Below are 15,447 nucleotides of genomic sequence, written 5' to 3' on the forward strand. Positions count from 1 at the left end.
TTCTTCTAATGACACTTTGCCTCCTGGGACTGAAAGAGTTGCTTAGGTGTTGGGGTAGTTGACATCAAGCTCCAGATTTTACAAAAGAGAATATCATTTGAAAATCTTGCTGTGCATTCCGGAAAGAGAACGCCTACATCACCCAATCCTCCAGGCACGTCTATATGAATATCCTTTGGTCTGAAATGCACTATGGCCTCGGTCACGCATTTGGAAAATCGGATCGGTCTGACTTGAGTTGGAATGCAAAGACTGTGTACTGTTAATGTTTTTTTCCTGCAAGAAATTAAAGGAACCTTTGGTTATTTCCTTTAATGAGGAAGTGGGGATGTCGAAAATTTTATGAAGGGCCAACATTTATAATGTTTTACATTTGATCTATTTGTTGGCGGTCTGTAGGTAAAGTATGGGCCTGAACTCCTGCTACAGGCCATTCGTTTGTAGCACAAATTAACTGGGGTAAGGTTCAGTACCTTTCTGGCTTGAAGGAACTGGAATCACCATTTGCTTCTGCAGTAAGACTTTGACTTTCTGTTGCAGGAAACGCTGGTGGAACTGGGAGGCTTTTCAGTGAAATGGCAGGAGAAGAAAGTGGTGTCTTGAGGCACAACCATTGTACATAGTGTTCAGCACTCATCTGTTGTTTGCTATATGATGTAATTTGAGATGCTTTGAATCACCGTATTGGCCAACAGAAGAGGGAGTCTTGCTTGCCAAAATCAAGGACATTTGTAAAAAATGGCCTCGAATGTTACAGCTGAAGCAACTGCCAAAGTAAAGAGTTCAATCCTTCCAAAGTGGAGCCTCTTTTCTTGGGTCTTAAGAGGGGGGATTATCAAATTCCTTTTCCATTAAAGGCCACTGTCTTTAACATCTATGGCTTCACCTTCATTCAGTCCCTATACTAGTCTTAACTAAATATACCCAGAAAAGTACAAGTTAAGAACCTTTTGGTGAAATCATTGTTTAAGGAAGAATAAATAAAGCCAGGAAGATATTTTCACGGTATTACCGTGACAGTAAAAATGAGCTGCTGATTCAAAGAAATCCTCCGCTGCACTGATAACCTGGCTGAATAACCGGAGAGATCATTTAGTACATCTTGGTAGTGTTGGGACTTCAAGGTGGGTGATTATTGAAAATCCTTTGCATATTCTCATCTCTCTGAGCAGCCTGTTATATCTGTCAAGTAGAGCTGTCCAATAGTACCATTTTAGGTCATATCGACGAGACACACAGTTAGCTCTTCACACAGACCAATCTTTGGCTCTGCTCGTCTTTTCCAGTTGAAAAGGACATGAAGAAGCATATTTTCCTCGCTGCAGATGCTACAGCTGAGCCCAGTTAAACGTCTACCCACATCAACATCTTCATTTAAAGGACTGACACAGAGATAGAGTTTTGCTCTTTACTCACGGAGACTCCCGGAACGTGTCTTTGGTACTCACTAGGAATGTGTTATCAGTAGGTATGTACTCCTGAAGTGCAGCATGACCTATCTGAGCTCCTGTTTAGTTGTGTAGTCTTATTTCAGTGTGAATTATTTTCTAACGGAGTGAAACCCTTTTAACGGTTAGTCCTGTCTCTGTGTACAGTTAAACTTTTATTTTTTCGATGATCATATTTGCTCTCCTGAGATTCATAATTTCTGAGGGGTAACTATTTTGGACCGCAGGTTTACAAAAACATCATTCGAAGAAACAGGTGAAATTCCAAGACTCATTTCCTTATTAGGCAAGTGAGGTGGTGGATCACAATCCGCTTCAGCTGGGAAGAGAAGCTCTGGATTCTTCTCGGCAGCAGAACGGTTATCATCTCAGATTTAGATGAAAGGTGGATATTGTTTCAAGTTGAAAGATATCTTTGAAACATTCACTGAAGGCTCTGATGTCCTTATGGTGATATTCTCATTAATTAATGGATCTTCGTTATTGTATTGGTCCTCGATGGTGAGCATGTAGCTAGCTGGTGTTCCTTTCCTCAATGCCAAACAGTGGGGACATTTTACTCTGCAACACTTCTCAGTTCTATTCCAGGGGAGTGGCACAGAGGCTAAAGTTGGGGGATGCACCTTCCATTGTCTTCTGATTAATTAAGTGGAACTTCTACTTGGTCTACATGCCTGATTTCCAACATTAGCAGTCAAATAACCTTTCTGTTTCGGACTTAAACAGGTCAAAACATAACAATTTGGTATACTTTGCTCTGTACTAGGGTTGAGGGCACCGATTTTGAGTTAACAACCATAATATTATTTTAACAAATGTCAATGATTTTAAGTCAAGGTGTATGGAGGAATATGAATTTGGGCTCCCTGTTTTCTCCGTTTTTTCATAACGTAATTCTACACACAAAGCCTTTGTGGTCTATGCTTAACAAAATGTGGTCTTTAAGGGCAGTGATCCATGATATAACTCGACATAGCTAAGACAGTTGAATGCACATCAGAAGGAACCCAGCTAATGTATAAATGGAGCTTTTTTATGACTTAGTGAATAATCAGGTTGAAAGAAACCTCAGCAGAATGCCCCAGCATTAAACTAAAGCCACCTAGAAAAATATCATAGCTTTCATTAAGTACTAAGTTGTCAACAGGTCAGAAGAAGCACTTGGAAAAAAGATTTCTTGTAACCAAGAGCACATAACAGCCACAAGTCATGCAACATTTATTATGATATAGCTGATAATTGTGAGCCATAATATGGCAGAGAGACAGATTTTGGCTGAAGAGGAACTGGGTTGCCAAAGTCGGCATGAAATATCTAGCCCCATCTCCCAACCAGACTTAAAAAGATGACTAAGTAGAAAGTGTCTACAATATGTTGCAGGTATGAACACCACAGTGAATCAATCTACATTATGCTCCAATGCATTTTCTTCACCAAAATCTCATCACCACCAATTGTTTCACCGATTATTACTGAATGAGATGCGTAATACGTATTTCTTTCAATATTATACCAACCTATGTACATGCATACAGTAAATATTTTGTTATCATTTACTGTTGAGAATCTCAAACCTTACCTGGGCTAGATGGTCCTGTGTAGCCAACTATTGTTATGCCAAGACTTTGTCCGTCCTTTTTCAAAAGATCAACATTATAGATTTCAAAATCCTCAGTTTCATCCTTTAAAACAATTTAAAACAAATTAAAAAAATAAAATTTTCAATAAATGATGTTCATCTCACATGCTTTATAATTAAAGCTAACATTTGTAATTTTTATTTTCCTAGTCTTCTGTGCTAATTGATCTACATCCCTCAACACACGCAGTATGACGGGCGCCCAAATATGAAAAACCCAATACTAAATGCAAAGAGCAGACTTGTAAAATCGGGAGCAAGTAACAACAAAATCAACACATGGGGCGCAATAGCACCTCTACAGTTATGATTAGGTAGGCGTTTCCATTGAAAATGTTAATCCCCATAGGAACCAATGCTCTGTGATACAGGAAAATTGATGAATGGAATTACACTAAACTTGGGAAGATTGGGGAGAGGAGTTGGCCTAACGGCTAGGGCGGTCGACCTCGAATCTGTGGAAGTGGGTTCGAGTCTCGGCAATGACGCTGAACATCCTGTGATTCTGGGCACATCACTTAATCTCCCCATGCCTAACAAAAAAAAAACAAGCATTGGCATAGCCAATAGGTCTCGCCTTTGGGACCTTTGAAGTGTTTAGCCAGAGATATTCACTTTGCCTATGTCTTTAAGCTGTCTGCATCATGCTGAAAAGTTATAATAAAGAAATGTCAAAAGCATTTTTGTTAGCTTACATATGACCAAGAAAGCATTATGTACAACTGAATGCCCATATTAAAAAAGTATTAAAAATAAATAATGTCTTCAGTTTTTTTTTTGTCCTGTCAATGCTGGCAACTTCGATCTGCCTGTCCCAATGGTGGAATGTCTACATTTGAAAAGTTAATGATCGGAAAACTCAGGCAAAAATAAGTCACACATTGTACGTGCAACCCTTACATTTGTACGTGACACTATGATGAGTAGACGAGCCATCTCAGGGTAATGCCAACACCAAGTTAAAGGCAATGTAGTGGGAAAAGGGTGAGTGAGCCACATTTGTGGCTATTCACAAACATCAGGCCTGCTTTTCCAACACTTACCTGCACTTCTACGGGTATACCTTTACAATCCAGGAAAGAGTAATAATATTCAATACTGCCACAGGGTGGCAGCAGGGAGGGAAAACATTTAAATAAGAGTACTCTATGAAGAGAAAAGGGAATACAAATGTGAAATATATTTGACTCATTACGGACGCAGAACGTTTACAATTAGAACACTGCATAAGCGTGCAAAGTGAATTTGCGTTTTCTCACAATAGTCACTAGTGTGTGCATCAAATCGTCACAAGTGATTAAAAAGGCAGCATCACCAGATTATTCCATGTCAGGGGACTTTACCGAATAAAGCAATGCATTCTGGGAGTTAGATGCACCTTTCTTGACTTGCTACACAAAGTGCTCTGCACCTGACAGCCAGTTAATTCAAGGAGTTAAACGCTCACTGCTGACATCGGCATATCACGAGTTTCAGTCTTGGCAAGACACGCTCAGCCTTGTTATTGTTATTTTAATTTTATAAGGCGCACAGCTACGCTAGGGTTTCCCGGCGCCACCTGAAAGTGCACAAAGAAAATAATTAGAATTACATATTAAATAACCAAGTTTGTATGCCTCTCTGGAAGATCTCATAGGAAGGTTCGCTTCGGAGACCTGCTGGAAGGGAGTTCCATAAAGAAGGGCCAAGGTGGGAAAAAGAGCGATCACCTATACGCACTAGTCTCATCCTAGGAATGACAAACTTAGCCTGAGTAGCTTATCGGAGTGTGCGGGAAGGAACATAAGGGTGAACAAGGGTCATCAAGTAGGGAGGAACCTTAACAGATTTTATCTTAAACATAAGACTCAAAGCCTTAAACTTAATGCGGCATTCAATCCTGAGCCAATGGAGTTCTCGAATTGATCCTGAAATAGACAGTTTGGGGGATCTTACAAATAAGCCGTGCTGAAGCGTTCTGTACTAACTGCAGCTTACGTAGCACTTCCTTAGAGGCACCCAAGTACAAAATGTTCCTGTAGTCCAGCCTAGAGGTAATAAGAACCTGGACCACTGTACGTTGGGCGGAAGAAGGTAACATCCCCCAAAACATTTTTAACCATCTAAGGATAGTGAAGCAGGTAGAGGCTACTCTCCCTGTTTGCTGCTTTTTTTTTTTTTTTTTTTTTTTATTGACATTTAATACCAATGAAAAAACATACAAAGCCAACATGTAGGCAACTTACAGGCTGTGGCGCAACAGCATTCTTCATCCATTATGAACAGTACATTCATGTAACTTTAGATCTCAGTAATAACAGTGCAAGCGCGCAGTTATAGTTTGTCAGTCGGGTGAGTTTGTAAGTACAGCACCAGGTATTGCCAGTAGTCTCTGGGCCGAGATCCCATCGGTAGCTCCTCCTCATAGGTTTGTAACGTTTCTTTACAATATGTCAGGTCCTGGATCCATTGCCGAATCCGAGGTGCCCTCCTTCCGCCCCAGCATAATGATACCCTTCTCTTGGCCAGGAGCAACGCCACCACACAGAATTTTCGCTTGGTCGCCCTTATACCCGGGAGCAGTCCCAGCAGAGACGTTCTAATGTCACATGTAATAGTGGCACCCACCATTGTCCCCATCATCCGCGTCACTTTTACCCAGTACCCAGCCACCTCGCTGCAATACCATGCCAAATGTGTGAAATCTGCACCTTTCATCCCGCAGCGACAGCATTTAGAGTCGGCCCGCAGACCATATTTGTGAAGTTGTGCTGGAGTATAATATGTGCGATGGAGGTATTTATAATGAATCATGCGCAGGCCCCCATTAGGTGTCAGCATACTAGTGAGGGAGCAAGCAGTAGTCCACTCCTCCTCCGTCAGTGGATCTTCCAAGTCACTACTCCATTTACCCATTGCCTTATATGTATTGCCCGCTATATCCTCTTGCAGTGAAATATACAGTCGCGAAACCAGGCGTCCCGCCATGGCATTCGTGATCAGTAGTTGCAGCGTAGCCATCGACGGCGGCTCCGCAGGATGTGTCGGGTATAACGTTTTCAACGCCCCCTGCAGTCGGTGATATGTGAATTGGAATAGCAGCGTCTGATTGCTTATAAAGGTCAGTTCTGCAAGTGACCTGAAAGCCCCATCCTCAGAGATCACCCATAGTGACAAATCCCACCTGCCGAAGCAGCCCCATGCCCATTTCCTCCTGAGCAACCGACAGCTCCGGGTGATATTGTATCGGCAATGCCGGCGCATAAAGCGGCAATTTACCCGCCTTCCTGCCCATAATCCTCCAAGCCTTGTTAGTAGTGTCTATAGTATTTATATCGCGATTATGCAGCGGGGGCCTCCTGTGGGTCAGAATAGCCCTCAAGGGAATCGGGTGCGCGTCGCCCTCCTCTATCGCTGCATGCGTTAGAAATGGGATTGGATGATACCAAACATGAGCATGCTGAGCCTGAGCACATAAGTAATAAAGGAAAAAGTCGGGAACCTTAAACCCCCCCCAGGGAGTATGGCAGCGATAGAGCACGCATTCCGATCCTGGCTTGTCTACCTGCCCATATTAAACGAAGAGCGAGGGTGGAGATCCGACGGAACACCTCGAGCGGGGGTTGGATCGGAATGTTATTAAATAAATACAACAATTTTGGTAGGATGACCATCTTTACCACGGCTAGGCGGTCCGCCAAGGACAGCTGCAGATGAATCCATCGCTCTACCTTGTCCTCTAGTGCCCCAATTGCTCTTCCGTAGTTCGTACGAATTACGACTTCCGGATCTCGATGATACCAGATACCCAAGTATCGAACCGGATCGGATTGCCACTCCAAGGGGTAGTCCAGAGCGCAGGGGCTCGTGGTGACCGTGAGCGGCACGATCAGGGACTTAGACCAGTTTATTTTGAGACCCGAGTGCTGTCCGAATCGGATATACTCCCTTAGCAGAGGGTTCAAATGCAGCTCAGGGTCGCGTACATACAGCAGCATGTCGTCAGCATACAACGATATGTGCAGTGGTCTTTGTGGGAACTGTAGTGCTGAATAGTGATGCTTTTGTCTTATCTTACAGGCTAGTGGTTCCAATGCTAATGCAAAGAGCAGGGGCGATAACAGGCATCCCTGCCTCGTCCCTCGTGCTATACTTATCGGGTCAGAAATGTAGTTGTTAACCCTAATACAGGCAGTAGGCGCCGTGTACAACAACTGTATCCCCTGCATGAAAACCAAAGGGAATCCCATGCGCTGCAGTATCGTTTGCAAATAGGGCCATTCAATAGAATCGAAAGCCTTTGCTGCATCAAGCAGCACAGCGGCCGCCTTGGTGGTGGGAGTTAAATAGTGTGACAAAGCGAAGAGCGTCCTGGTATTATGAACTGTGGACCTGGAGGGGATAAACCCAGATTGGTCCGGCAAAACCAGTTTGGTCATTAGCGGCTGTATCCTCATGGCCAGAAGCTTAGCTAGTATTTTATTATCAACGTTTATTAAGGATAATGGCCGATATGAATCACAGCATTCCGGGTCTTTGTCCGGTTTCAATAGGGTTATGATCATCGCTTCTCGCAATGACGGAGATAATCGCTGTCGTTCATGGGCTTCAACGTACATGTCCACCAAATGTGGTGCTAATTGATCCACGAATGTCTTATAGAACTCACATGTGAACCCGTCCGGGCCCGGCGCTTTGCCGTTAGGAAGGGTTTTAATGACTTCGGTCACCTCTTCCTCAGTTATAGGTGCAGACAGGTATTCTCTCTGCGCATCCGATAGCCATGCAATCGCGACATCCGCCAGATATTCCATTACCTCTTCCGGCGTTGCCGTAGACAGTGATGCATAGAGAGCTTCATAGGTGCTCATGAACTCTGTCAAGATGCCATGCATATCAAACCGCAGCTCGCCCTTGCCATCTCTTACTGCCCTAACTATCTGTGGCCGCCGGCCTGAGCATATTTTCGCTGCCAGACTTTTGCTCGGTCTGCCACTTCCACCATAGCGTCGCGCCTCTTGCCGCATGCCAACATGTTTGAGTTCGTCGTCTGCATAATTTGATATTCCGTGAGGACAGTTCGAATTTCACCCAGAAGCTTCAGTTCGCGTGTACGTTCATATTCACGTTCTAGAGCCCTTAGTTTACCCTCCCGAATAGTAAGTTGCTGCCGGATATCTTTAAGGATACCAGCGGTTGTACCTATGCAAACCCCCCGAATAGTCGCTTTAAATGCTTCCCATAATAAGCCCTTATCGTCCGTGGAGGGGGCATTGATATCAAAATACTCCTCAATGGCTTGGGTCAACGCCTCCCTATACCTTGGATCAAGCAGTGCCCTGGCATTAAACCTCCAACTATATGGCGGCGGTGTGTAGTGCGGTATCACCAGTGAAAGCATCACCGGATTGTTGTCCGATAGTGTCCTGGGGAGGTGCTTGATGGTGTCCACCCAATGTACTATCTCCTCAGAGCCTAGCCAATAGTCAATGCGTGACCAACTGCCATGTGCAGCCGAAACATGCGTTGCTTCCATGCAGGATGGGTTCCTGGTACGCCAGATATCCAACAGTCGCCTATCTATCATGATGTCTCTCACTTTGCTCACTGCCTTTCTATGCGGCTCTTGTGTTGTACCTGATCTATCCTGTGTGTCATGTAGTGCGAGATTGAAATCCCCTCCCCATAGTACCGGCATGTCAGGCAAGTCACTGAGCGTGCGCCAAATCTTGTGATAAAAATCAGGGTCATCTACATTTGGACCGTACGTATTTAATATGGCAAGTCGCTGTCCCCGCACTGTTCCCGTGACGAGAACCGATCTCCCACTGTCATCCGTAAGTGTGGTATCTATAGTAAAGTTTACTCCCTTTTTACCAATATAATAACCCCCCTAGCGTATGAAGAGTACGAGGAACCATGTGTGGTCTCCGCCCATCGACCCCCCAACTGTGATTTAGACGCGGGTGCTAGGTGCGTTTCCTGCAGTAGGGCAACATCTATCCCATGTCTGTCAAGATATGCAAAGATTTGCCTAATTTTTTTAGGATTGTTGAGCCCTCGGACATTCCACGTTAATAAATTCAATGGCTTAGATCGTGTCGTCATATTCGTTCCTATTTAACTTAAGCTCCTTTAGATTTAGCCTGTTGAGAAGTTGCACCCATGCACCAAGACCCAGCCAGCAGTATAGTTACATTTGTCCAAACATTGATATTGGATTCAGCAATGCATCTCAAACGCTCAAGCCTGTAAAAAAACAAAAGAACCCAACCCCCTTACAGCCACCCACCACCCACTTCAGCATCCCAACCATGCCAAAGACATACCCAGATATCAATTGAACACATAACTCAAACTGTGTTGGGGAGCTCCCGCGTAGGGGGTCCACCGAGTGCACACAACTCCATCCACCGAAATGGATGTGGTCAAGCTTAAGGATATATCGCAGACCCACCCCAGCCCGCAAGCCCAACATGCCATCTAATCACGTGCCAATTCCCCGCAGATCTCTCTCTCCCACTTCGTAGCTCATAGGTAGCGGAGACCTTCCCACCAATCCCAAAGTACAGCACCAGTAGGAGCTATCCTGTGCCCTGCCCAGCAGTCCATGTCCGCCAATGTTTTACATGCCTCGCAGTCTCGTATCGGCTGGGCCACCACGAGCTCCCTCAATATCGCCCCACCGTAGCAGGCATAGTCAGGTCTTACCAGCTTGTGACGTCTCATTTAAAGGCCAAGCACACCGACGATTCCCAGCTAGTCCTGGCCTTTGTCTTGCTCCGTCCGCCGCAGCTCCTTGCGCTTGGCAAGAAATTTCTTAAGGAAGTCCTGCACTGCTTTCGGTGTCTGTAAAATGGTGGAGCGACCCTCATGTACCACTCTCAGCTGCGCGGGATACAACATTGCGTATTCAATTTTTAGTTCTCGCAGCTTCTCCTTGACTGTGCTGAATTCTCTCCTTGCCAGTTGCACCGACATAGTGAAATCCGGGTATAACTCCAAAGCGTTCCCCTGATAGTTGATCTGCTTTTTCTCCCGTGCCATCCTCAAGATTGTGTCGCGGTCTCTATAATTGAGAAGACGGGCAAGTATGGGCCGTGGTGTGGCCCCTGGTTTCGGTCGCGGGGCAAGAGATCTGTGGGCACGTTCAACCACGAACATTGTGGATAGGCTCTCAGCGCCAAAAACATTACGGAGTAGTTCCTCAATGTAGATCTCCATGCGACCCGTGTTCGTTGATTCTGGAATCCCCGCAATGCGCACGTTATTGCGTCTGGACCTCGCTTCCAAATCCTCCGCCTTGGTTTTAATAACGTCCAGCAGCCGCTCCATCTCCGTGCATTTTCTGGTCGTGCCATGTGACTCATCCTCCACAGCCGCAATGCGAGTTTCCGCCTCGACCAGGCGTTCCCCGTGCTTGTCTAGCTTTGCCGCCATGTTGTCCACCCTCAGCGTGATCGTGTCCAGCTTGCCATTGATGTCTTGCAGGCTTCTCTGTATGGCCTGCAGAACCCCCTCCATGCCCGCTGGTACCTCAGGGTCGACGTGTGACTCAGCGCCATGCACCTCCGCCGTGTCTTTGGTCGCTTTCTTCGCCTCAAATTGAAGCTTGGTCTACATCCTATCCGCCTTTCCCATGTTGCCGCTAAGTGAGCCTTCGGGATAATCCAGTACCGGGATCAGGGAACGTAGGTCACCGCTTCAAACGCAATCGCCAGCTCCGCACAGCACCCCCGCCCGTCCCCCGTCCCTGGGCTGGTTCGTGACGGAGGTCCGGCCCGCAGCAAAGCAGTCTCACCGCACACCACACAACGCACACCTCCTCCCGAGGGGCGATCAGGCACTGCGGCCGCAGTCACAACGCGGGGTCAGGTCGCGAATAGTGAGGCTGCCAGCGTTTCAGCAGTGGTCATGCGCCTCGAAGTGCTTCTCTCCTCCAGCCAGTGTAAGGCAGCACATCGGATCCACACCGGGCACACTCTCGCATTCGCCTCAGGAAGACACACCCAGCCGTCCGCTCCGGCCTGGACACAATCCCTGCTATTACCGCTATCGTCCGTTGGGGAGGTGGTCAATCACAGCCCTCCAAGAGCCCGCGGGGCTATTCCAGAGAACCGGGGCGCTGCAGTCTCCCACACGCTGTGTTCTCAAGTGTAGGCACAGACAGATCGGCGCTACACGCTGTGGCACACCATGCAGCCGGCTCTCAATGGTGCTTCCTTATTTTGCCCCAACGGACACAACCTCGTCGGCCAGCGGCTGCTCATCTGCACGTTTCTGGTTTCTCCTCCGGGCCGCCTTGCGCGCGCTCACCCACGCTTCCACATTTCGCGATTTCAGCGTTATTCTCGCCACCATGCGGGACGGCATCCCCGCAGCACCCCCAGTGCAGTCACCGTTACCAGCGATTCCCAGGGGGGTCGCGTGCTGCTTCGGTCGCCACCCACATCATCGGCGCCATTTCATCGCCGTCTCCGCTCCGCACAACGCTAGTTCCCAGGCGCCGCCATCTTGTACGCTCCGTTGCATGTCCCAGAGAGGGAGACGAAGTTCGTTGTTTTTGAAGTGCAGCGGTCCTTTCGGTGCCTCTGTCCACTTACATGTTATGGCCGGGTGTTTCCGGTCACCATTTCTGCCGTTTGCGGGCCGCCTCGAGTCCGCTTTAAGCACCTAATACGGCGTTTTCTGCTTGACCGGCGGAGCCGTCTCAGAAGGCGGCCATATCGCCGTGCGCCCTCTAGCGCCCCCCCTCCCTGCTTGCTGCTTCATAGACAATTGATCATCAATTAAGACACCCAGATATTGAACTTGATGTTTGGATTGAGGGACTGAACCCATTTTTGCGGGCCAATGTTGTGGACCCCACAAGTCTTTGTTATTGCCCACGATCAACAGTTCTGTTTTCTCTCCATTGAGTTTTAACAGGTCAGTATACATCCAGCCCGCAATATTCCTCAAGCCGGCCTGAAGTAAAGATGGTTTAAATGCCGCATCCGCAGAGAGTAAGAAGACAATCTGGGTGTCGTCAGCGTATGAAAAAAGAGACAGCGCAGCTTCCTCTGCAATAAACGCCATAGGCCTCACATAGATGTTAAATAATTGAGGGCTAAGAATAGAGCCTTGAGGAACACCATACAATGACTTATGAATCTTGGAGCACGCAATTGGTGAAAAACCTGAAACGTGCGATTCATCAAGAAAACAGCAAGCCATTGAAGTGCTCTATCGGTCACCCCCAATGATTGCAAGGCCTGCAGAAGTATGGTGTGCGAGACAGTGTCAAAAGCGGCACTTGGGTCTAAAAGTATAAGAGCCCGCGTCTACTTGTTGACGTATCATGTCCGTAACCCCAAGTAGAGTGGTTTCAGTTGAAAAACCCGCTCTGAAGCCTGATTGGGAGCCATGAAGAAAGTTACGGGAATTCACAAAAGCAGTCAGTTGGGAATTGACATGCTTTTCCAGAATCTTGGAGAGCAGAGAGAGAAGGGAGATGGGCCTAAAATTAGATAGCTGAGTAGGGTCAGCCGAGGCCTTTTTTAATAATGGGAGAACCATTGCATGCTTCCAAATAGATGGAACAATGGCCTCTTTGATAGATGTATTACGCATCTCCATAATCAATATCAAGGAAGATTGTGCGAACTTCTGCAGTTCAGTGACCGGAATGGGGTCTCTCGGGGAGCCAGATTTAAGGCTTCCTAGAATCCGCCTAAAAGATTTAATTTCTAGGGATACCCAGAAATCAAGTTTGTCAGTGTACTCAACAGATAAATCAGCCTGAATGAGCCCAACATTAGAAGAAAGATGGGAATTCCCAGTTAACTGTGACGTATTATTCAGTGTAGATTCCTGGAATGAGCCTTCCAAGGATGGCAAACCCAGAGTTAGTTACGAATCAGCGACCCACAGCTGAACGGCACGCAACCCTTCGCTGAACCCTCGTGCGCTAAATACCATGAATTCTGAAATAACCTGACAGGTTTATGCACGAGGTGGAAGACTGTCTGCTGCTGTGCTATTAGCAGCTCATGAACAGTGATAGCTAATTACACAGAATGTCAGAAAAAGAAGCCTGTAACTAGAAATCTATTTTTTTCAAGCCATAGAAAGTCGCTCTCAGAATTCCCTTTTTATAACCTACTTTGAAAAAGCTCGGCACTGCAGTTGGATTTGTGTTTATGCATTCTTGGAAGTTCCTTTGTTCATATTGGTTTCCGATTTAATTTCTGTTTGCTTGTTAGTGTTTCTGTACAAGCGTGGGAGTGTCTATACTTACGCACCTGTACAGTTGTGTCCAACTATATATATTTGTGGTAATGGTTACGCTTCTTTGTGCGTTGTCTCCCTTGGACTGTAGAAATTTCTAAGTCTTCTTCTCGTGTCTGAGTGTCTTTGGCTGTGTTTACGCCTAGGGGTCCCTGTCTTTTTGTTTGTGTGTCTGTGAATGTGTATTTGTGAGGTCCGCCGGTTTCTTTGCACGCCAATTTGTCCGTGTGCACGCCTGCATTGTGTTTGCGGCAGCACCCCACTGCTTTTGTTATGTGGTGAATACAAGAAGCAACCCTTGAAGGCAGCCGGGGGCAGCCGGGTTGGGGGGAAGGGGGAAAGCCTGTAAATCTTGGGGCTTTATCTTGTCTGCACTGGGGTGGGGAAACCGCCAAAAGTTCATGTAATGAGAGCGCCAATTTATTTACAGCACCCCCAAGCAAGGCGCATTTTCAACACAAAGAAAACAAACAATTGGGTATACAAACCGTCGAGAATCTTTCTGCTCACGCACCAAAATCAGAGATTAAAATCCCTAAAATAAGCCTTTGGTTTATGATGTTTTTTCATGTTAAATATATATAATTTGTCAGCAAAGACATGCGTTTCGGAGCGGGAGGGGGCGGTGGAGAGGGGTGGAGTAACAGTGGGAAAGTGTGAAGAAGCAATGGGAACCGAAAACGACATTCCTAAACAAACAAGCGCGGTCGCGAAAGTGAAAGCGACCGCGCTGGGTTAATTAGTAACCGGATACTGGAATGCAGCTGGCACACTGCGCGCCGCTGCTCACTGTGCTCGCTCCCGAGACACATAGGCTATGGGAGGGAACATTTATAGAAAAGGCGGGCGATACCCACGACTTTGGCCATTTGCGTGCTTTCTTTTGAGGAAGCCTTACGCAAATGGCCAATCAAATGCTGGCCGGAAAAAAAAAACACCAAAAGGAAAAGATGTGCCGGATGAAAGTCCCCACAATAAGCCTCGTAGAGCAGCAGAGCATGCGCGCTGGCTCAGACGAGACCTACAAATTAATGTGTGTCCTCATGTAACTGGTGCTATGTAAAGCGCTCTGAAACCCGATTCGGGTCAATTTCGCACCATTTAACACTCTACAAAAAAAAAAACGAAGGTAGAAAGTGACTTTGCTTGGTTAATTGCAAGTATGGTTAGCATTTTTCAAGAAGTTAGCATTCAAAAACATTTTGGGATGGGCTTGAAAGGGTTAAAATGACAGAGCTGGACTTTTTATCCATTCAGGTCCCTGACAGACCGTTTGCGGCCCTAAATTTAAAATAATTAACCAATATTACTCGACACATGAGTTGCAGTGAAGAGCTACACCAATTCCAGGAGCTCCAAAGCACATTTATTGATGATTACAGAATGAATGACAGCTTCATCCCGAAGAGTGCCCGGCCTCTTCTGTCTTCCCTTCCAGTCTTTCACAACATAACAATCTTACATTCTATTTGCTCATTCCAATGCTTAGTTCTACTGCTGGAAAACAGACACCACCTAATACATAAGCCTGGTACTATTATATCCGTATAGCCCACTGCCAAGGGCTTTACCAGTTATTAAGGGCCCTGAGCCAGAGTTGCGTCCAGACCTGTAATTAGGGAAAGGGCCTGTAACACGTGGTGTGACCCAAGCCAGAAGGATTATAAGGCTACTAGAACATTTTATCCACTGTGAATAGAATGTTCTCACTGTGAATAGAATGTTGTAAATTAGAAAGGGAGAAACATAAAGACAAACTTTTGAATTTTGGAGCAGAAAGCTTATACCAGCCATTATAAGGCAGATTATTGCCTTCAATGGAGCTCCCAACATAATGAATCGGGATATACTAAGATCTTTTCCTCTATCGAACAATTCAAAGTCTGGCCACAGAAAATATAGAAAAGAAAAACGGACGCCAACTTCTGGATGGCCGTCCTAAGGCAATGGAATTTTCTCTAGCTGCTTTCAGTATTGGTGGTGCTATGAGTCACAGCTCAGCCTGCCAAGCACCGATCCAGACTGAAGACGTACAACTGAGAAGGGAAGATTCTCCCCTTTTTAGTGGTACCCCTTCCCAGTATAGTCAAAGCAGAGGCACCTCATCATCAT

The 15,447-nt window shown here is 46.2% G+C and overlaps 1 protein-coding gene across 12 annotated transcripts in view; it reads right to left on the reverse strand.

Moving 5' to 3' along the window:
- The window catches only part of PATJ (PATJ crumbs cell polarity complex component), a 1,359,209-nt gene that overhangs the window by 1,136,693 nt on the left and 207,069 nt on the right, over positions 1–15,447 (reverse strand). For all 12 annotated transcript variants that reach the window (XM_085602445.1, XM_085602441.1, XM_085602446.1 and 9 more), the window contains exon 9: positions 3,028–3,130. In XM_085602445.1, the coding sequence (XP_085458571.1) occupies positions 3,028–3,130 (103 nt within the window). The remainder of the gene's footprint in view (positions 1–3,027; positions 3,131–15,447) is intronic.

The sequence above is a fragment of the Triturus cristatus genome, chromosome 4_2 (assembly GCF_964204655.1).
Source record: "Triturus cristatus chromosome 4_2, aTriCri1.1, whole genome shotgun sequence".
Taxonomy (NCBI): domain Eukaryota; kingdom Metazoa; phylum Chordata; class Amphibia; order Caudata; family Salamandridae; genus Triturus; species Triturus cristatus.